This window comes from Diabrotica virgifera, chromosome 9 (assembly GCF_917563875.1).
Source record: "Diabrotica virgifera virgifera chromosome 9, PGI_DIABVI_V3a".
NCBI lineage: Eukaryota > Metazoa > Arthropoda > Insecta > Coleoptera > Chrysomelidae > Diabrotica > Diabrotica virgifera.
The window spans coordinates 223,234,974-223,258,693 of NC_065451.1; the positions used below are offsets into that span (position 1 = coordinate 223,234,974).

At 34.4% G+C, this 23,720-nt stretch overlaps 2 protein-coding genes across 2 annotated transcripts in view; both read left to right on the plus strand.

Annotated features, from left to right (window-relative positions):
- The window catches only part of LOC114325017 (uncharacterized), a 78,876-nt gene extending 61,607 nt beyond the window's left edge, over positions 1-17,269 (plus strand). The window contains exons 11-14 of the mRNA XM_050660901.1: positions 1,361-1,702; positions 7,812-8,291; positions 11,940-12,875; positions 16,324-17,269. Coding sequence (XP_050516858.1) covers positions 1,361-1,702; positions 7,812-8,291; positions 11,940-12,875; positions 16,324-17,269 — 2,704 coding nt within the window. The remainder of the gene's footprint in view (positions 1-1,360; positions 1,703-7,811; positions 8,292-11,939; positions 12,876-16,323) is intronic.
- A 3,277-nt stretch (positions 17,270-20,546) lies between these two features.
- On the plus strand, positions 20,547-23,105 carry LOC126892967 (gastrula zinc finger protein XlCGF49.1-like). The gene has a single exon (XM_050662918.1). The coding sequence runs from the start codon at positions 20,843-20,845 to the stop codon at positions 21,509-21,511; it is 669 nt and encodes a 222-aa protein (XP_050518875.1). The 5' UTR covers positions 20,547-20,842; the 3' UTR covers positions 21,512-23,105.
- The last annotated feature ends 615 nt before the right edge of the window (positions 23,106-23,720 follow it).

Here is a 23,720-nt window from a genome sequence, read left to right on the forward strand (position 1 = left end):
TTGTCAGTAACAGCTGTTTGTAAGAATGGTAGCCATTTTATAAAAAACACATTAAATGTAATTTTTAAACATTTAAGGGTTTTTACCCTAACCAGTGGTTATATCCCTGGGTTTATTTTAAACTAAAGAATGTGTTTGTTCGAAGTTTTCTCTTCTTTTGAGGTTTTTACACCTATAAGACGTAAGTTTCACTTTATAATTTTTTATGAATAAGATTTTTCAACTTAGTCTTTTTATAGGATAGCTCTGATGATGGCATAATATGCTGAAAGTACTTAGCTGATTTAATAAATTTATTTACACACTATCAGTCTTTTGAAAACATACACCAGTTCCCGTTTAGATTTATATAGAAGTGTGTACAAGTCAAACAGTCTTTTTCTATTTAAAATAAACATAGACTGTTGCGTTTAGATTCTATTCGAGTCTCTTAGGCCGTCCGCACATGATTTGATCTAAGGCACGTCTCGAAGTTCGCGCGTCTTGCTCGTCTTGTACGAACCCTGCGGCACAAGGAATTGCTCTCCGAACACTAGTCGATTCAGTTTGCTCATATCTTCCAACCAGGAATAACGCATTTTTTATATATCAACCAAAACGACTATTTCGATCTGTGAAAAGTACGGTTTTGTTACATTTTTAATATAATTTGTATACAATCAGGGTATAAAAATACCCTCAATCAATACAATTGAGGGTAATTTCCTACTTTCTCAACGAATTTATAATAAACACCTAGAAACAGAAGCTTAATGTTTTCATAATTTATATAACAAACAATATATTTCCACAAAGCTACTAGTACTATAATCAACGAACATAACATTCACCGATCTTAAAAAAAAAACTCGCGCAAAAATCAACAAAAAACAGAAGAAGCAAACAAAATAAACTTAAAAATGAATAACCATTTTCAATTTCGTTCCAAAACGAAAATACAGCCGAACCATATTCTAGTCCAATCAGAGAGTGCAGCAAGCACCTCTACCTCTAAAATAAACTTAACCCCATGACTGGAAACAGTCGTACAAGACGAGAAGATTTGCAATCCTAAACGCTCACAGAGCTCAATACCACAACGAAGGAATTTGACTAGTGGGAGGAGATATACGCGACTGGAATCGAGTCGACTACTTCGAGCGTCGACCCATGTGAGGACGGCCTTACGATCCTCTGACACATCTTTTTAAGTCTAGTTTCTAGCTCTAAAAATCTCTAGATCTAAATCGTTAGTTTCTAGATCTAGTTTCTAGGTCTAAAAATAAGTATTTAAATTTAAACAAATAAATAAATTCATAAATTAAATGCAACCTATTCAACATTTAAAAAAGTCGTATTTTTAATAAAAACTTTTTTTTAGAAAAAAGAAATTTAAGTGCAATATATGTAACAAGGAGTTCAGAGAAGCAAGAAGTGCTTTAGAACATGAAAATTTGCACACGGGTGATAAGCCTTTCAAATGCGAACAGTGTGATCGTAGCTATCCTTTGTCTATAGCCCTCCAGGACCATATAAAGCGAAAGCACAGCAAAACTATTACAGAAGAAGAAGTGCACAGCTGTGTGTTTTGTACAAAAGAATACAGACACCGCTCTGGATTGCTTCGACACTACTCCTCCAAACACAAGGAACTTGATGTTGATTATTCAGTAGCTTGTGGCATTTGTGGAAAAACTTTCAGCGGAAGAAACTGCCTGAAAAGGCACGAACTAATTCATACAGGCCTCAAACCATACAAATGTAACATTTGTAACAAGAGCTTTTCCAGTCAAGTTCAGTTGAAGACACATGCCAGAATCCATACAGGGGAGAGACCATATGTCTGCAATTATTGTAACAAAAGGTTTTCTCAAAGTGCTCCTTATCATTATCATTTGGTGACACACACTGGTAAGAGGTGTCACTTCTGTATTAACTGTAACAAAGGATATATCTCCTTGCTTAATTTGAAGATTCATATGAAAAAGTGTCATATAAAATACGAAATTACAAGTGAAATAGACATTAAAAGTGAACCACTTGAGTTGGTCGGAGAATAATGATCTATATAATCATAAGAGGGCATCCATTAATTTACATATGCTTTCCTCTTTTACCCCTATCGTTCCCTTGTTTGCAGGAACATTCAACTTGTGGTCTTCCCGTTTATCATTTTTAATTCCATTGCATTATAGGTTCTTTGTTCTTCATCGTTGAACAGAAAAGTCTATGAAATAAAACAATATTAGTTTGTACTTTATACCAAATCTTTAATGTTTGATTGAACTTGAACCCAGCCTTGTGTTGTTCTGAATAGTTGTTCATTCCTCTATCTCCCTGTCCATTCTTGTTTTGTTCGAAGCCGAAAGAAGTGGAAGATGTTAGAGCATCCACCCTATAGTCCTGATTTATCACCTTGCTATTTTCACATCTTTTGGTCACTAAATGTAATCGTTTTCAGCCGGACGAAAAAGTACAAAATGTCGTAAAAGAATTTTTTGAGCAATAGCCACAAGAATTCTTTTAGCAGGGTATATAATCTTTTTTTCTGGGCCAAAGATGGGTTCCAATTGAACGAGCCTCGTACACACATGATCAAAATTTGATGTTAGAACCGATAAAAATACATTTTTGCAGATTGTTGAGTTATTGCTTTTTACTTAAAACCCGACGGTAGATTTTTGTACGCTTTCAAAGCATCTTAGGTCGTTTATAATAGGTTTGTTCCAACTCGATACAAAACTGTTCTTGAATCGTTACGCGCATGCGCAATAACGAATAATTATGCGCAGTAACACATTTTTCGTTACTGCGCATACTCGTAATCGTTCAAGAACGGTTTTGTATGGAGTTGGAACAAACCTATAGATAACAAAAATAAATAAACAAATAAATAAATTCGTATTTTTAATATAAACTTTTTTTAGAAAAAAGAAATTTAAATGCATGATATACAAGAGACAGTGTAACATATACAGAGATGCAAGAAGTGCTTTAGAACATGAAAATTTGCACCCAGTTGATAAGCCTCTCAGCTACCCTTTGTCTACAACCCACCAGGATCATATACAGCGAAAACACAGCAAAACTATAAAAGAAAAAGTGCACACCTGTGTGGTTTGTCCGAAAGTATACAAAAACCTCTCTGGATTACGTCGACACTATTCGTCCAACCACAAAGAACTTGGTGTTGATTATACAGTAGCTTGTGACATTTGTGGAAAAACTTGCGTCACAAAAAACCAACTGAAGGAACACAAACAGACTCATACAGGCTTCAAACCATACGAATGTAACATTTGTAACAAGAGCTTTTCCAAAAACGATTCGTTGAAGGCACATAAGAGAGGTCATACGGGGGAGAAACCATATGTTTGTAATTATTGTAACAAAAGTTTTGCTCACGGTGGTTCATATCGATATCACTTGAAGTTGCACACTGGTGAGGTGTCTCACTTTTGTGTTAACTGTAATAAAGGATATATATCCTTGAGTAATTTGAGGTTTCATATGAAAAAGTGTCGTGAAATAAACATTAAAAGTGAAATAGACATTAAAAGTGAACCACTTGAAACAAAATAGACATAGACGGTAGCGTTTCGATTTAATTCGAGTCCCTTACCATCCTCTGACACATGTTTCTGGGTTTACGCGTTATCAAATAGGCTTTGTAAGAAGACTGAACTGAGCCAAAACGCACGAATTGGTTAATAAATTGTTAAGCTCTGTATTTTTCTCTTTTATGAGATTGATGAGCTAATTCTCAAATTAATTAATTACTCAATTATTTTAATTACTGCTTATGTAAAGCAAAACCAAATTTAAATTAAATTTTCTGATAAACTTTATTCTCAGGGCTATTTTATTTTTGATGCTTTACCTTTGGTTTATGGCTTCTGGTATCTCTAGTTGCTTACTCCATCCAGGACAAAACAGGGAAATTAAGCACACTCAATGTCATATAAATGTTAAAAATATTATTTATTTATCCAATATACCATAAACATAGGATTTAAAAAATATGCTAAAACCTAAATTTGTTGCAACTATTTTTCATCTACTAAATTAAACTTTATTTCTGATATCTCCTCTGTTTTAAAAAAAATTTATTTAAATAATTCGTTATTTATTCTTACAAAATTTAATAAATTTACTTTTCTCTTTTTGAATTGATTACTTATTTCTTCTTTAAAATTTGGAATGACTGATTATGTTATAGAACTGTTTAATACAAAATTAAGCAAATATGATTTGGATATAAACAAACTCTCCGTTTCACAAATGTGACTAACCTTTTTGTTTCTTCTCTACTTCTTTTCCGGGATTGCGTCGTCCTGGATTCTCCCACACGTACTCTTAGGATGTTGCGAAAGGTCCCTCTCGTCCAAACTGCTTCACGAAAACAAACAAACAGGACTCGCTCGAATTCTCGACTCAGTTTTCTCTTTGCTCGATATCTTGTGCATATAGATACCAATCGGCTACTCGTTCTAGACAGAAACAGGAATCTTCCTCGGACACAGGAAAATTAACTTCTCAAACCGGTCAACGATTTCGCTTTACTTGATTCTGCTCGCAAAGGCCAATTTCACCACTTTACACTGACTTCTCACTTTTCAAAAACTTGACTGCTGTCTCCAGATATTCATTACACAGTGCCCATTTTTTTTTTCTCCTCAAAATCATACTCAACACTCTCATCCCTTCCATCCATCTTTTTCCACCAATCACAAAACATACTCTCTACCACTACATCCATATTTTCATTTCTTAACCAACTTAATTTGTATACAAAACTTTCCATTTTGTTAAAATTCTAGGAGACATTAATTTACTCTCGTTGTTTCAAAATGCTAAACAAAAAGCCTAACATTCTAAATTCAATAATTTTGTTTACCGCTTAACCTTCTACGAATTATTTATAAAATGTCTTATTGTCCGACCGCACACATTGTTTTAATTCCGTTCAAAAACCCATTAAGAAAAACCACCTTCTTAACGATTTCGCTTTCGGCGAAAAACTGATAACTAACTAAAAATTATCCTATTTACAACTTTTGGTCATATAGAGGGCGATGAAAATCTACAATTTCGTGGTCTCTGACATAAATTTATTTTCTAAATTTTCCCCAAAAAAATTATACAACAAAATATAATAAGATAGTAATATAATAGTAATAATAATTTCCCCAATGCATGCCTTTAACGATCTGACTTAACACTGTCAATGTCAGTCAATGTTCCCTCTCAAAATAAACACAAAAAAACAAGTTTGAGATCGTTTAAAAAATCAAATTATTTCATTGAATTCAACAAATGTAGTGCTACTCCTTACCAAATTTTAAACCATTTGTATGTCTTGTCTGTGTAGTTGTGATAAATCCTATGTGTTTTGTGTCTTGTATTGTGGTAATTTATTTATTTATTTTAAATTTCTCAATGTAAGTGCCTATACCCTGTAATTATTAATTCATTATTTCTGAATATACACCATCATACAATAGCTCAAACAAACCACCATCCCTTTCTCAGAGCACCTACAATAATCTCCAGTTTAACCAATAATTTAACTTGACCTATCTGCATCAAATTAATTAATTTCCCATATTTCTCTACATTAAATAGAATTTCTAGTGCTAGGCACCTACATTGATACAAACGAACTGACATAGCTAATACATCTATCTCTGTTTCACATAACACATCTGCCTTCAGGATCCATTCCAATTCACTGTGTTTTGACTTACGAAGCATGTCCGCATACCCAGTCCCTCACCTAGCTACCCTACTAGCATAATCTGGACGTTTAAATATGTTATTGATGAACTTACAACTCATCCCTTGTAACGGCATGTAAGCAGATCAAAATTCAATTAAAAATGTTTAATGTAATTTAACAGATAGTCATAAACCACAGGCATCTGTGTGCGTGTGTGTGCTTATGAGTACCTATTTGCTCATGTGTATGCATACGTATGTATTTGTTTGTTGTTCTGAAATGTCAACATTTACATACCTTTCAAAGTTTTGGCTTTCTATCAGCATTTCGATACAACCAGACAGTGTTCTATATCTGGCTTTCTTTAATTGTAGCATTTAATCACTTGTGACGCCGACCTGAAGATGATCTGTATATTGTAGACATCGAAACCGGTCGTCGAAGTAAATTAAATGATTGTGAGTACGTCTGTGTTTCTTTACTTCGTTTAAAATGAACTCACATATGCAACCCATTCAACATTTTTTATAACACTTTCGATAGCGAATAAATCGAAAACTATCAATTTTATCAAAAAAATGTATAGAACGTTTCTTGCTTATAATGAATGTTTTTGCCAACTCTTGCGGTCAAAATATAATAAAAATTTCCACCCCCGAGATGGGGTGGCAACCACCCCCATGGTAAAATCGCCTTTGGGCATCATTTGATCCTTGGACTGTCCACTACTTATTCTCAAATTTTCAAGCAAATCGATCCATTCTGTAAAAATTGCGAGGTTTTGTCGTATTTTAAGCTTCATTACTTGGACTAATAGTGTGACGGATAGCTTTTTAGGAGACTCAGTAAAACACAGGTTAAAACCAAAGTAAATACAGGGTGTCCCCGAAAATAGTGCGTTCCTTTAAGGCATAGATATAATATACAATGTAGAACAAAAAATTCCTATACCATTTTTTCATAAAGTTAACCGTTTTCAAAAAGAAAATTACATTGTTCGCCATATAAGCGAACTTTTATTTTCATAAAATTAACTAATGTGGCATCACTGTACCAGAACTGTTTGTGATTTCGGTTATTGACAGGACAAATATAGGTCAGACAGATAGACACCTTCAAAATAATTATAAATTTTACAACCCCATGTGTGAAAATCAAACAAAACAAGAATTTGTTTGTTTGTTTAGGAGAAAGACAGGGTTTAATGTAAATACTAACGGCCCATGGGGCAACTAATTTTGAATTGTGACTGTGTCTAACTTTAGATTTTTGTATACATAGTTGTCAGATTTCAATTTGCATACCAAAATGTATTTTGGTTTTTTGGCCAAACGGTTAAATTTAGAAAAAAAAATGTTACGATTTTTTGCTCTACATGGTGCCTTCTACCTATACCTTTAAGGATCGCACTATTTTCGGGGACACCCTATATATTTAGGATATTTATATACAGTTCAAAATAAATAAAATAAAATAAATCGTAATTCTATCTTGCCTCGTTGCGGAGAAAGATTGCCCCGTCTGCAAAAGAAAAATAAAATTAATATTAATATTAAAAGAAAATATCCTTACACCTCACTACAGTGTAAGGCACAAACAGTCACGCTATCGAAATATTAATAATTATACGGGCATCCATACGATTCTGATCGGAAGTCGTTCACTCCACGGCTACCGTTTAATTACGAGCGGCAAATCTCTTCACTACGGAGTCTCGCCACTCAGGTCTGCCTGTTCAATCCACTGCACTGGCTGGCCTGGGAGCCCAGAGCTGGTCGCTACAAGACTGCTACAAGACTGATTCTTCTCCGCTCGATAGCCTCCTTAAGTACGCTTTCGGCCTCGAATGCTTCGAAGTAGTGGAAATGAGTGGGGTTCGTGTTGAGCGAACGTTGGAGCGCCAACGGTTCTAACTGTCGATGTGGTGCTGAAGGCATATCATTACAGTAGACGTTGCGTTAGGATTCAATTCGAGTCTCTTACCATCTTCTGACACATGTTTATAGGTCTAGTTTCTATGTATGAAAATCTCTAGATTTAAATCTCTAGTTTCTAGGTCTACAATAAGTAAACAAATAAATAAATTCGTACTTTTAATAAAACCCTTTTTTAGAAAAAAGAAATTTAAGTGCAAGATATGTAAAAAGGCGTTCAGAGAAGCAAGAAGTGCTTTAGAACATGAAAATTTGCACACGGGTGATAAGCCTTTCAGTTGCGAACAGTGTGATCGTAGGTATCCTTTGTCTACAACCCTCAAGGATCATATAAAGCGAAAACACAGCAAAACTATAAAAGAAGAAGTGCACAGATGTGTAGTTTGTCCTAAAGAATACAGAAACCGCTCCGGGTTGCTTCGACACTACTCATCTAAACACAAGGAACTTGGTACTGATTATACAGTATCTTGTGACATTTGTGAAAAAACTTTCTCCACAAGAAACCAACTGAAAAAGCACGAACTGATTCATACAGGCCTCAAACCATTCGAATGTAACATTTGTAACAAGAGCTTTTCCAGTAAAGCTCAGCTGAAGTCACATACCAGAATCCATACAGGGGAGAGACCATATGTTTGCAATTATTGTAATAAAAGGTTTGCTTACACTGGTTCTTATCGATATCACTTGATGACGCACACTGGTAAGAGGTGTCACTTTTGTATTAAATGTAATAAAGGATATATCTCCTTGAATAATTTGAGGATTCATATGAAAAAGTGTAGTATGAAATACGAAATTACAAGTGACATTGACATTAAAAGTGAACCACTTTAGGTCGGAAAATAGTGATCTATATAATTATACAAGAACGTAGTTATTCGACTCTTCGTATTTCATTTCAGTCTCTGACATTCTTCAACCACGAGACTTGTTTTCTACCAATTTCTTTACGACTTTCAATTTTTCCCGTCATAATTAATCGAAGAATATTATACTGGTTTCCTTCCACTGATTATATGTCCAAAATTGCTATTTTCCTGGATTTTACACTATCAGTCAGTTGACGAATAGCTTCTGTTCTGTTGAGAACTGTTTCATTTGTCTGAGTAGAGGTTCACGGTATAGTTAGTGTTCACCTATAGCTTTCTTCTTCTTGCAGTACCGTCTCCTATCTGAGGTTGGCTACCATCACAGCATTCTTAATTTTGTTGGCTGCAGCTCTGAACAACTGTATTGAACTGCACCCATACCACTCCCTTAAATTTCGCAACCAGGAAATCCTCCTACGTCCCACATTTCTCTTTCACGGGATTTTTCCTTGGATTATGAGTCTTAGCAGGGAGTACTTTTCTCCTCTCATTATGTGGCCTAGATACTTCAGTTTTTTCGTTTGTATGGTGTTTATGACTTCGCATTCCTTCCCCATCTTCATCAAAACATCTTGATTTGTTATTCTGTCTGTCATTCATTCTACTTTAACATCTAAAACTCATACAATGTGTATACCACATTAAAAACCTTCCCGGAAAGGATCTTAAAACCGTCTTTGTTTTCGACCAAGATGTCCACTTTCTAATCACCGCATTGTTTGTTCATGTCCCGTCCATTTCGTCGAATCATTTATTTATCGTTTCACTTTTTCCCGAAACACTTGCTTAATCATCAACTAGCCTATATTTGTCCACTGCTGAACGTAGGCCTCCCGTAAAAATTTCCACCTATTTCTATCTTGAGCTTCTTGCATCCAATTTGTGGTGATGCGCTTGATATCATCCGTCCATCTAGTCGGTGGTCGTCCTCTGCTTCGATATGCCTCCTGCCTTGGTCGCCATTCCAGAATCTTTTTGGTCCATCTGTCATCCGTCAGTCTGGCAACATGTCCTGCCCAAGCCCATTTAGCCATGGCTATTCTTTCAACTGCCTCCGTGACTCCTGTTCTTCTTCTTATTTCTAGGTTTGGTACTTTATCTCTGATGGTAATACCTAACATTGATCTTTCCATAGCGCGTTGTGTAACTCTTATTTTATTTATTGTTCTTTTTGTCAGAGTTAGTGTTTCTGCACCATATGTAAGAACCGGCAAAACACACTGGTCAAAGACCTTTCTTTTTAAACAAACTGGAATATTAGACTTGAAAATGTTATTTAATCTACCGAAGGCAGCCCATGTAAGACCTATCCTTCTTTGTATTTCAGTTGTCTGGTTATCTCGGCCTAAGCGAATCTCATGTCCTAGATATTTGTAAGCTATTACTTGGTCGATGCTATGACTCCCAATCTGAATTTTATCGCTGACTACAAGGTTGGTCATAAATTTTGTCTTTGAGGTGTTAATTTTAAGACCAATTGTTTTTGACACTTTATAGAGCGTGTGCAGCATTTTTGTAGCTTTATCAACTCTATCAGATATTAAAACGATGTCATCGGCAAATCTTAGGTGGTTCAGATCCTCTCCGTTTATATTGATTCCCATATTGTTTGCTTAATAGCAAAATTAAATTCTAAACAAATTTGGTCATATACAGGGTGATGAAAAATTATGATTTCATGGTCTTTGATATAAATTTAATTTTTTCTGAATTTCTTTACAACAGTATATAATTAAAACAGGATAGTTGCCAGGAGTAGGCTGTATATCATATAGTTTTAAAAAACTAACATCGAAGTAAAAACTCCTGTTTTTTTCTTGAAAAATGGCTTTGGCCGAGCCAAATAGCCAGACTTGTTTGTGATTGATTGTAGATTCATAGTCATAAATTTCTTATTTCATAACGTAAGTACTACAATATTATTTTTTTGGTACAATTTTAATGTTTGATATATTTTAATTTGTGGTAATCACTTTTTTCCTTTTATTTTTTTTGTTATTTTTTTAACTTGTTTTTTTATTTTTCTTTTCTTTTTTTTTTTGTTTCTATTTTTTTTTCTTTTTTTTTGTTTTTTATTATTTTATTATGTGTTCTTTTTTTTATCTTATTTTTTTTCTTTTTAATTTTTTCAAACCAAATTAACAAATTATTTCTAGTTTACAACTTGTATTTACATAATTTAACATGTTTATAAAATGAGATGAAGAATTTCCATATCATTTGTAAATATTAAAGTATTAAGGTTTATTGGGAAACAATATTTTAAATTTTTTAATTCCTTATAAAGGTCGTTTATGTTATTTATCTGTAAATGACATTCTAATATGACATGTGTTAGATCTCCGATTTTTCCACAAGTACAATTGGGAGTATCTGCCAAGCCGATTCTATGGATGTAAGATGGAGTAAGAGCATGATTTGCTCTCAGCCTATTAATGGCCGATTAAAACTCCTGTTGTAATTGGAATAATTTAAGTATTATGTATATAATTTTTGTCTATTATTAAATCATTTTAAAAATGTAAATAAATTCGTTTGTTTTTAATGTTATAAAAATGTATTTTCCTTTCGTAAATTAAAAAAAAAGTTGAAATTGCATTTTTTTTCTTTTGAAACATAATTCTGAAAATTGAATAAATCGACACTACCGATGAATCACTGGACAAACATTATACAGGACGATGATTTAGTATTATTCAAAACAAGTTGTATCTTTTAAATTCTGGAAATTTTCTACGAGGCTTATAGTATTTACAATGTATAGCACGAGCTATTAGTATTAATAATTATAAATTAAATGTTTGTTAAAAATAATTTTCACTTGTGAGACAGGAGACAGGTCTATGACATGGATGCGTGTAATTTTACCATAGTTTTATCCATTTTTATTCTCCGAAAAACTGATGGAATATACTGCAGATCGTCTTACTTTAACCTAATATTTTGTCTTATTTCAAAAAAAAACTAATTAACAAAATAAGTACGAAAACTATCCAGACTAAGCAATTGAACACAAGTCTTGTACCTATTCACCGATAATAGTAAGGTAAGACTTAGATAATTGAGAAATTCAAACCACGATAAAGGTCACTATGGAATTGATTTCTAGTAAAATAATTCATTAAAAAAATAATGAAATAACAAGGCCGCTGGAAATGTGGAATTTCCCAATAGTTGGCAGTTTTAAAATCGGTTCTTAATAATGAATCACCCTCCCCACTTTCTTGTTAGAGTCTAAATGGTGGATATTGAACATCAGTGATTCCTGTACTAGGACTTTTTAGGAATATACCTGTACAAAATTTATGTTCACTGAATGAATTTTTTTTTAATTGTTGTTGTTTTACATTTTTTTTCTTTGGTTTTTCTTTGTAGTAAGTAATACATTTTTGTTACATATCAAAATTATTTTCTCATATTTTTTTGTTGTAGACAACGCATCAAACGAAAGTACGTAAAGCGAAAATCTAAAGAAAACGGAGAAAGTAAACCGCAGAAAGAAAAACCTCGAAGAAAGTATACAAAGAATCCTAAACTCTTAGCCAAACCCTTAGACCTAGATGAGCCGTTAAGCTGTAAACACTGTGCCAAGAAATTTACCAATAACTTAGACTTCGCTTTTCACTCCAAAGAACACAGCTCAGATGGAACCTACACTTGTCATATTTGTCAATTTATCAATAACTCCAAGACTCCATTTGATCTGCACATGCGGGCGCATGAAGGAATAAATAAGTACAAATGCCCGATGTGTCCAAAGACCTTCAAGAAAAGTAAGGATGCGTTGGAGCATACTTACTTCCATACTGGTGAGAAACCTTTTCCATGCGAAGTATGCGGAAAACATTTTATGTTTAGCAAGAGTTTGGCAGATCACAAAAGAAACACTCATTATGAGGCCATCACTGGAAAGCCTCTTCAGAAACACGATTGTAAAGTGTGCGGTAAGCATTACGAAACCCGCTCAGGTTTAGTTCGCCATTACTCCTCAAACCACAAAGAGGTAGGCTATGATTATTCCGTTGTTTGTGATATCTGTGGCAAAACCATAGCCACCAGAAACAAGCTGAAGGCCCATTTGAAAGTACATACTGGAGACAAACCACACATCTGTGAGGTATGTCACAAAGGATTCATCAATAAGCAAGAACTGGAGATCCACTTCAGAGTCCATACTGGTGAAAAACCGTTCGCTTGTTCGTACTGTGGAAAAAAATTTGCTCAACGTACTCCCTACAGATACCACATCAAGACACATACTGGGGAGCGTTCTCATATTTGTTTAATTTGTGAAAGAGGTTTTATATCATTGAGCAATATGAGAATTCACATGAAAAGTTGCGTTCAGCCTATCGTTAAAGATGAAGTGCAAGGTTAAAAATTTGGTTCAACTTTGATCTGTTCAAAATATGTTGTTTGTGCCTCAACTCAATATTGTTTATGATTGTATAAATAGTTTGTTTTCTTTAATAAAACCTTTCAACAATAAATGTTTTACATACTGCAGCTAGACTCAATTGAAGACTGTTTTTTCTCAATAACTTTTTTCTGTCAATAAATAAGTTCACCTGGTGTACATAGACTTACAAAAAGCATATGACAGTGTGCACTTCAGCAAACTATAGTCAACCCTACATCAAACCAAAATTAAACATGGTCTTATCGAAGCAGTCCAAAGTCTGTATAATGGAACGACTGCAATAAAACTGGATCAGGAATGTCGGAGGGATTTGAGGTCACGAATTGAAGCAGGGTTGTTGTATTTCGCCTACCCTTTTTAAAACTTATCTGGAACAAGCACTCAAGCTGTGGACAAGAAAATGTAATGGCATGGGAATCCCTCTCAATGACGAGACAACGCTATACACTTTATGTTTCGCTGATGACCAAATTCTGATTGCTCAGGATCATGACGACTTGAGTTACATGACGCGAAAGTTAATACAAGAATATAACAAATGGGGTCTCGAAGTCAACATTAAGAAAACTGAAGCTATGTGTATTGGAGGGATATAGCAGTCCATTACATTAGACGATGGAGTAGAAATTGTGATGAATACAAGTACTTGGGCATGAAGATATGTCAAGATTGAACACTCGATGCTGCTATAAAAAATATACAGGGTAGAAAGGCCATATCCATGATAAATGGCATTCTGTGGGACCAAACAATATCTAAAGCGAACAAACAACTCATATACAATACCATACTTAAAAGTGAAATCAAATATGGTAGTGAAATTCGGTCACTGAAACAAAGAACGGAGAAAATGTTACTAGTAACAGAAATGGACTTCTGGAGAAGAGCAGCAGGCAAATCAAGAAGAGATCGTAGTAATAGTAGTAGGAGTAGTAGCACTAGTAGTATTTAATGAGGTGTCTTTTGGCCTATTCCACCGAGACCTTTTCAAATCTGCTGTGGTCCTCTAGCCCTGGATTACATTTTCTAGCCTGATCCTTTTTGAAAGGTTGTGATATAACTTAGCCAAACAACGTGGACAAAGAAAAGAAGACAATGCCCTTAACGTTGGGGCGCCCAATATTAGTGACAATAAAATGCCAACAAGGGAATAGGCATGCCAACACATAAGAGATGACTTATGTGATAAGATTTATGTGATAAGCTAACGAAGAGTTTAGTATTTTAATAGATCAATTGACAGATGTTTCTGCTGGGATAGTTTTATAATGACAATTATAACCACTATTATAACTTATTTAATGCGATAAAATTGAATTTTACGAATATTTCAAGTCAAGTCAGTCAATGAGAATATTTGGCTCCGAATTCCATCCTACTACATCGATTTATTTGATATTTTCACAGTAAGTAGGGAATAGCTCAAGAAACAAAGTCTACCCTACGCCGATGTGCGCTTTTATCTTGGGGGTGGTTCCCACCTCACCCCTTTTTGGGGGTGAAAAATGTATTGGTTAAAATAGCTACGGAAGAGGCTAGAGAACCTAATTTTAAGCAAAAACTGTTCTATAATTATTTTTTGACAACTTGATATTTTTTTATTTATTCGTGGTTAAAAATTGGCCATTTTCATTGACAAATGACTCGTTTTCGGACGGATTTTTGAGAATACCTTAAAAACTATGCATCTAACAAAAAGACTATATAAAATATTTCTGTAGGTTATAAAAAAATAAAGTGATTCGTTCCTTCATAAATTTTCTAGTTAAAATACAAGGAGGGATATGATAGGTAAGAAGAGTTTGTTTTTTTTTGCTGCATGCTCAAATCGGTGTATTCAACTTGAACTAACAGAGAAACTGTCGATTTTAGGTGTATAGTGATACTAATAGCTTTTGTAGTGCTTGAAAAGACCTTTAAAATGAGCAATACTAAATGTCGATTAAATTCAAACTAAGCGAGATATTCTGCAAAAAAGATAATGGCTAATGTATTTTAAGAAGAAATGAGAAATTTAACCCCTCATCCATCAGCATTTAAATACATCGTTTTCCTTCTACAATTATTTGTATTATAGTTTTATTTCTTGTGTTCAAAAAGTTGGGCTGGATTAAAATGAATGGTTTTTGAAAAAAATAAGATCAAATTATAGAGCGCATTTTTAGATTTTCTTAAAAATCTTCCTTTTCCTCGATGTAACTCGAAAAAAATAAGAGATACGAATAAAAGATACAACACAAAAATGTAAGGCTTTTACAGATAAAAATTTCCTTTTTATTTTTCATTACTGTATCTCTTATCATTTTCAAGTTACATGGAGAAAAAGGAAGATTTTTAAAAAAATTTAAAAATGCGCTCATAATTTGATCTTTTTTTCAAAAACCATTCGTTTTAAACCCGTCCAACTTTTTGAACATAGAAATAACACTATAATAAAAGGTATTGTGGAAGGAAAACGATGCAGTTACATTTTGGTGGATGGGGGTTAAAATTACTTCTCATTTTTTCTTAAAATGCATTAGTTATCAATTTTGTTTGCAGCATAGCTCGTTTAGTTTTAATGTAATGGACTTTTAACATAGCTCATTTTAAAGGTCTTTTCAAGCACTACAAAAGGTATTGGCAGCATTATACACCTAAAATCGACCGTTTCTCTGTTATTTCAAGTTGAATACACCAATTGGAGAATGTACCAAAAAACAAACTATTTTCACCTACCATATCTCTTTTTGTATTATAACTAGAAGATTTGTGAAGGCAAGCGTCTCTTTGATTTTTTATAACCTACCAAAATGTTTAATATAGTTTTTTAGTTATATGCATAGTTTTTAAGGTATTCGCAAAAAACCGTTCGAAAAGGTATTATGTTTCAATGAAAATGGCCAATTTTCAATCACGAATATCTCAAAAACTATTTAGTTTTAAAAAAAACTTATAGAACAGTTTTTGCTTAGAATTAGGTTATCTAGCGAATTTCGTGGCAATTTTAACCAAAAATTTTCCACCCCTAACAAGGGGTGGGAACCACCCCTAAGATAAAAGCACACATCGGTATAGGGTAGACTTTGAATTAGGAGATAATTAGAGGCTAGGCCCAAAATTTCATTAAAATCCATTTAGTAGGATAGAATTCGGAGGTAATATCCTATTCTTGCTCACATTGACTGGCGTATATTATAATTTTATGGCCCTGGCACAATAATCACTCTCTCCAGGGTTGAGAACACTGTATTGGACAAGCAACAGGTACCTGTACAGTGCAAAATTCGTCTTCATCTTGAAATTTTTTTAAAAACTTTTATAATTTTACAATCTTCTTAGCTTTGCATTTTGTGTAGTAAGTAGTACATTTTTGCTACATACTAAACATATTTTCTAATTTTTTTTTTGTTTTAGACAACGCACGAAACGAAAATACACAAAGCAAAAACCGACAGGAAATGGGGAAAGTAAACCAGAAAAAAAAATACCCCAAAAACATTACAACAAGCATCCACACCTCTTAGCCAAACCCTTAGAACTAGATGAGCCGTTAATCTGCAAATACTGTTCCAAGGCATTTACCAACAACTTAGACTTTGCTTTCCACTCCAAAAAGCACAGCTTAGTTGGACTCTATTCCTGTCATATTTGTGAATACACCCATAACTCCAAGACTCCATTTGACATGCACATACGCGCGCATGAAGGAATAAATAAGTACAAATGCCCGATGTGTCCAAAGACCTTCAAGAAAAGTAAGGATGCATTGGAGCATACTTACTTTCATACTGGTGAGAAACCTTTTCAATGCGAAGTATGTGGAAAACATTTTATGTTTAGCAAGAGTTTGTCAGATCACAAAAGAAACACCCATTATGAAGCAATATCTGGAAAACCTATTCAGAATAAATACGACTGTAAAGTGTGCGGTAAGCATTATGAAACTCGCTCAGGTTTAGTCCGCCATTACTCCTCAAATCACAAAGAGGTAGGCTATGATTATTCCGTTGTTTGCGATATTTGTGGCAAAACCATATCCACCAGAACCAAGCTGAAGATCCATTTAAGAGTACATACTGGATTCAAATCACACGTGTGCGAGGTTTGCCATAAAGGATTCTCCAATAAGCAAGAACTGGAAAACCACTCTAGAGTCCATACTGGTGAAAAACCGTTCATCTGTTCGTATTGTGGGAAAAAGTTTGGTCAACGTACTCCCTACAGATATCACATAAAAACTCATACGGGGGAGCGTTCTTATATTTGTTTAATTTGTAAAAAAGGTTTTATATCTTTAAGCAATATGAAGATTCACATGAAAAATTGTGTTCAACCTACCGTCAATATCGTTCACGGTTAAAAATTAGATTCAATTTTGATCTATTTAAAATATGTAGTTTGTGCGTACAAGTCAATATAATGTATGGTTATGTAAATAGTTTGTCTTCTTTCTAACCCTAACAATCTAACCCTTGTAATGATATGATGCCTTAAGCCGGCGTTCGGCAGGTCAGCCGTAGAGGATCGAACGAGTGGCCATAGTGGAGCAGCCCCCTTACGTACCACCACTAGGCGAAACCAAATGAGAGATGGCTACCGAGGGTGTGTTTAAGGCGAGCAAGGAGAATAATAAAATCAGTTCTTCTTGGCGTATTGAATCAAGAAGAATTTAAAACGGCAGAGATGCAGTGGATTGAATTGGAACTTTGCAAAGGTGGGCGTACTCCGTATTGAAGAGGCATTTCGTCGGAACCGTATCCGCAGTGAGCGGTAGTGACCAGTGGCCATCTCCGATCTGGAGACGATGGATGGGCGACTGTGTGTCGCTGTTTGATTGTTATCGCATTGGATTGAAATGTGATAAGCTCCGAGTGTGAGTGTGTAGATAGATTGATTCCGTGTAGCGCTATTGCTATTGTATATATTGTGTTGTATTGTATACAGTGATGAGCGTGCCAATAACCGGCAAAATAGCTCAAAAGATGGAAAACATAATACATTGCGAAACAAAAAGAGATGAAACTAGTGAAGATTGAAATGATCGTTATAAACGTACAAATTAACATTGTATTACATAGTTTACCATCTTTAGACTGAAACGAAAAAACGACATAACGAAAATAATATCTCAAGCAACTAAGATACCTATCGTTCACCCTGGCCTAGCTCAGTCTCTCAAGGTGTGTGTTCATCTTGTCCTAATCTTAAATATTATGAACTCTGAAAATTTAGAATGGAAGCAAACAAAACAGTATTTTTAACTAATCATGTATATTGTTCAATAAAGATATAATAAAAATATGATTTATGCATTAACAAATATATTCAAATTCTTTCAAAAAACTAACAACTCTTGGATTTTACTTATGCATGGCTTGTGGTACTGGTTCGATGGTAACTTCTTAATGTCGAATGGTACTGCTGTAGACTTCTTGTAGACCTGGGCAGATGGTGTGGCTCTAGGTCCCTACAGCTGAAGATGTTCGTCGTTGCAGTCTAGATGGCATGGTTTTCATTCTTGTCAGCCTTAATTCCATCACCGGTGATGTTGACGGCCTGAGGCTTCCGAAGGGAGAAAGGTTGATTTATTCTCAAAAACTAGAAGAATAATGCGTATAAGTGACAATCAAGAAGTTAAAAAACCAAATTGTACCTTTGCCAAATAGTATTCAAAAACTAGCAGATGGCAAGGGTAAATTAAATGGAATTAAGATTAGGAGAATAGTTAAATAGTTAAATTATCAATAGATGAAATGAAATATAGAAACCAAACACATGGTTGAACATTTGGAGGTTAGAGAAAAAAAATATTATAAAAACTGTTAGATGTAGAAATGTAATTATTACAAAAAAAAATAATGAATTTTCTTACCCCAATAGAATAAGTGTTGATAGATTAAAATGAAGCTAATATTCAAATTTCGTGCCCATTTAAGGAATAATTCTTCCCTTCAATTTTCAGTTTATGTCAGGGAGTAGGGATGAAGTGTCACTGTCATATCAGCGAACACACACAACACAAAAAATTTGAAATAACGACTATGGAATACAAGATTAGATCAGATGCTAGAATGTAAGATTATGAAGTATGTTCAGTTGATGATTTAAATGTTAGATGAAAAGAGAGTTGCCTATAGAACGGGCACCAAACAAGTTTTTAACGAAAAAGCAAGTTAAAACGAATACAGAAGATTATTATTAATGAAATATTAAAGAAAATAAAGTAAAATAATTATTTAAAAATAAAATAGCAAAGATGTGACGTGTGTAACGTTACAAGACGTTTCAGAGGAGTATGACAACTGTCACTGTGACAGTAGAATTTTATAAAATACTCCTGTCACAGTCGTCTAAAGGTGGAAAACTATGTAATGTAATGTTAATGTATACGTTTATAACGATAATTTCCTCCTCCACTAGTTTCATCTCTTTTTGTTTCGCAATGTATTATGTTTTTCATCTTTTGCGCTATTTTGCCGGTTTAGCGCGCTCATTACTGTATATAGTACCCGCAATGGATACAAGTGTAAGAAAACGTGGTGGACACAAATGTTCCGTCTTAAGCTGCAAAACACACGTTCTAAATGCAGTGAAAATAATAAAGCCGTTCCTTTGTTTCGCGCTGGAGCCAATACGGATCTGAGAGTTAATGTCTCGCAATATGGCGGCACTGTACTGTTCAACTTCAAAGGAGGCATCGGAGAGTGTCCTTGCTGTTAGATTTATTATGCTGTGCTGGTGCTGTAACAGTGAGAGAGAGTTGATATATAAAGCAGTGTTGCCAGATTTCTCCCAGCATATCGCACTATTTCTCAACGGCACAGGGAACCTTTCTTTACGAATGACCTTGGCGGTAACAGCGATTGGGAACTCCATCTTTAAAGGCTCCTTGGCCGACACAGCAATGCAGCAGGGCGAAAGTGATGGAGTAGATAGAGGAATAGTTGATGTATAAGACAAAGATTTGAAGAAACATCTTCTGCATAAAAGGTATATTTCTTTAAAAAAAAAAACCCTAAAAAAGGGCTACAAATACAAGAGTTGACTTTTACCTTTCTCAATGTCAATACATAGAATTCTACTTAACAACCCACCTGCTTCGTGGAAGGTCATATAATGTCTTAGGGTAGATCCTTAGGGATTTCGTCCATCATTTGGATTTAACATTTAACATTCAAATGTAAGACATTTAGTCGACATTTAAACGATTTTAACCGATGTATTTTTGGTGGCTTACCATGTAAATCTTGCAAGAAAACTGATGGTGCTCTCTTTAGAGCGAAAACGTTCTGTTGTACTTTTAGCCCTTTTTTAGCGTTTTTTTTAATAAATAAACCTTTTTTGAAGAAGATTTTTCTTCAAATTTTTGTAATTAATGGTATACAGTCAACTACAAGAAATTCTTCCTTATGTAAGACAGAGTTGCCAGATCTCTCCCAGCACTGTGATTTCATGACCCTAGCACAATAAAACCCAACCCTTGTTGGGAACACTGTATTGAACAAACAATATCTATAGTGTAAAATCTTCGCCATGATTGAGAATTTTTTTTGAAACCTTTGTACTTGTACAGTTTTGTTTTCTTTGGTTTTTGTGTAGTAAGTTGTACATTTTTGTTACCTGCTAAATATATTTTCTCATATTTTTTTGTTGTAGAAAACGAACGAAACGAAAATACATAAAGCGAAAATCGAAAGAAAACGGAGAAAGTAAACCGAAGAAAAAACGACCTCGAGAAAATTATAAAAAGAATCCGCAACTCTTAGCCAAACCCTTAGACCTAGATGAGCCGTTAAAGTGTAAACACTGTGCCAAGGACTTTTACAATAACTTAGACTTCGCATTCCACTCCAAAGAACACAGCTCAGATGGAAATTACACCTGTCATATTTGTGACTTTACCAATAACTCCAAACCTCCATTTGACCTGCACATGCGCGCGCATGAGGGAATAAATAGGTACAAGTGCCCGCTATGTACAAAGACCTTTAAGCAAAGTAAGGATGCTTTGGAGCATACTTACTTCCACACTGGTGAGAAGCCTTTTCAATGCGAGATATGTGGTAAGCATTTTCCTTACACCAAGAGTTTGGCAGCTCACAGAAGAAACACCCATTATGAAGCCATTACTGGAAAGCCTCTTCAAAAGTACGACTGTAAAGTGTGCAGTAAACATTATGAAAGCCATTCAGGCTTGGTTCGCCATTACTCCTCAAGCCACAAAGAGTTAGGCTATGATTATTCCGTTGTTTGTGATATTTGTGGCAAAACCATTGCTACCAGAAACAAGCTGAAGTACCATTTAAGAGTACATACTGGGTACAAACCACACGAGTGTGACGTTTGTCATAAAGGCTTCTCCAAAAAGCAAGAACTGAAGATCCATGTAAGAGTCCATACTGGTGAAAAACCGTTCTCCTGTTCCTACTGTGGAAAAAAGTTTGCTCAACTCGCTCCTTACAGGTACCACATCAAAACCCACACTGGGGAGCGGTCTCATATTTGTTTAATTTGTAAAAAAGGTTTTATATCATTGAGCAATATGAGGATTCATATGAAAAATTGCGTTCAGCCTTCCGTTAAAAACGAGGTTCAAGGTTAGAAATTCTGTTCGAATTTGATCTATTCAAAGAATGTTGTTTGTGCCTACAGTTCAGTATTATGCACATATTTTGTTTGTCTTCTTTAATCTAACCTTCTTTCAACATTAAATGTTTTGCATACATTGATGGATAGATGAATCAATGAGGTAGCTTTTGGTCTATTCCACTGCGACCTTTCCAGATCTATTGTGGTCTTCTAGTCCTAGATAAGATTCTCTAGCCCCACCCTTTTGAAAAGGTCTAATAACTTCGAGACTGAACTGGGTAGCTCTTGATCTGTGGTTTTTCTTTGCCCCATGCACAGATCCGCACATTTTCCAGGCTGTCACACAAATGAACTCTGCTGTTTCTTCGTCTAGGTGACAGAAGCTGCATAGGCCATCATCTGCTAATCCCATCAGCTTCAACTACTTATTTAGCTTACAGTGCCCTATAATCAGATCTACTAAAGCTTCGACTGTTTTCCTGTCTTTTTATTAGGTTTGCCATACATTTTGACGAATGTTCTATAACGAACTGTTTCGTTTGTCTTTGTCCTGGTGAATTCCTCCACCATTCTCGGTATTTATGAGCTACCCACTTTACTGTTTCTGTTTTCGTGGACTTTCCTTCTTCTGTGGGTCCAACACACCCTTGGACAGTAGTCCTTACGAGTGGTCTGGTTCAATCTGCAGAAGTTTACTCTGTTTCAATGGAGCGAGTTACTACTGGCTTTTCCTTCAGCGTTTTTGTCTTCCCTTCCTGGATCGTAAAGTTAACTTTCTCAATCACAATCAATTAAGAAGTTCCATCAAACCTCTTTGTCTGGAGGTTTGCTACCCCAAATTGTCTATAGGTATGTTCTGAGACCAATGTTACTTATACTTAGTCCATTAAGGATCCTTTTGAACTCAAGACCCCATCTTCATACAGTACGCACATAGTGCATTAGTGCAGCTTGGGTATATCTCTTGGGTATAGATACTACTAAGGCCATAGGGTTAAAATCACCTGAGTTAGCCACCTTGCACTTGTGTCATTCTAATTCTAGGAAAACCAGCCTGTGCGTACTCTTCAGGAAGAAAACCTGATGTTCTGCTTCCGTAATTTCTTTATAATGAAGAAATGACCTTTCAGACTGCCTTAAGCTTATTAAAATATATCTTGGCTTCTGGGAATCCTGTTAGTACTACCAAAACTTCGCCTTAACAAAGAGACAACTTCGCTGAAAGTCATACCCTCGGTTCTTAGTTTTTTGTTGTACTGTACTATTTTTGTTGTAACGCCTCAATTTCCTTACAACTGCTTTACAAAGATTTTGTTTTGCGACATTTTTAATTCGTATTTTATATTGTATTACATTGTATTTTTCTTTGTATCGTAAAAATTAAAAAAGGCAGATTCGTAACTATGAATATACTAATGAAGCAATAACCATTTAATTAAAGAAATTAATGAAGGTTGTACACAAAGTACCAATAAAAAGAGAATACTGCTAAAAACGTGTTTAAGAAAAAATACAAAACAGTATGCACTTTTAACATTTACCATAATTTAAAACTTATGTACATATGTGTTGTAAATTATTTTGGCAATAAACTCTTTGCTATAATATATTATTTTTTCAATACCTGATTAAGACTATCCACACAAAATGTATAGTCCATTGAAAAATTAGTTTTTTACTGCATTAAATCCTTAAGGCTATGGGTACATAATTCGCAAATATTTTACGGCTATCCCTACCTTTTCTGTCTTTACATGGCAAATTACGTGTAGTAAAATTCACACTGGTATGGATATGTGCTGTACATATTGCTAGAATGTCATTCTACTTGACAATGTCATAACTAGCTTAAAGAGATGGCTTTTGAAAGTTCTTGGATAACTGTTATTTTTTGTATAATTGCAAATTATTAATTCAGTTAATAAATGTGATAATTTTTTCACTAGCTATGTATTCAGTGATTGTAATAATTTATATGTACCTACAACAAAAACTAATACTCAATCGAGAAAAGAGTAAAAGTGTTAAAGTGATTTTTTTAATAATATATTGTTACTATGGAACGCTTACAATTTTGAACATCTTTAGCAACAAAATACTTGGATCACAGAATATATCTTGATGTATTCTCTGCTTCTATCTTCCATAAATAATACACAATAAATAACTTTTTATAAACTTCACCTCTTAAATCAATTATTTATTATCAATATTATTTAATC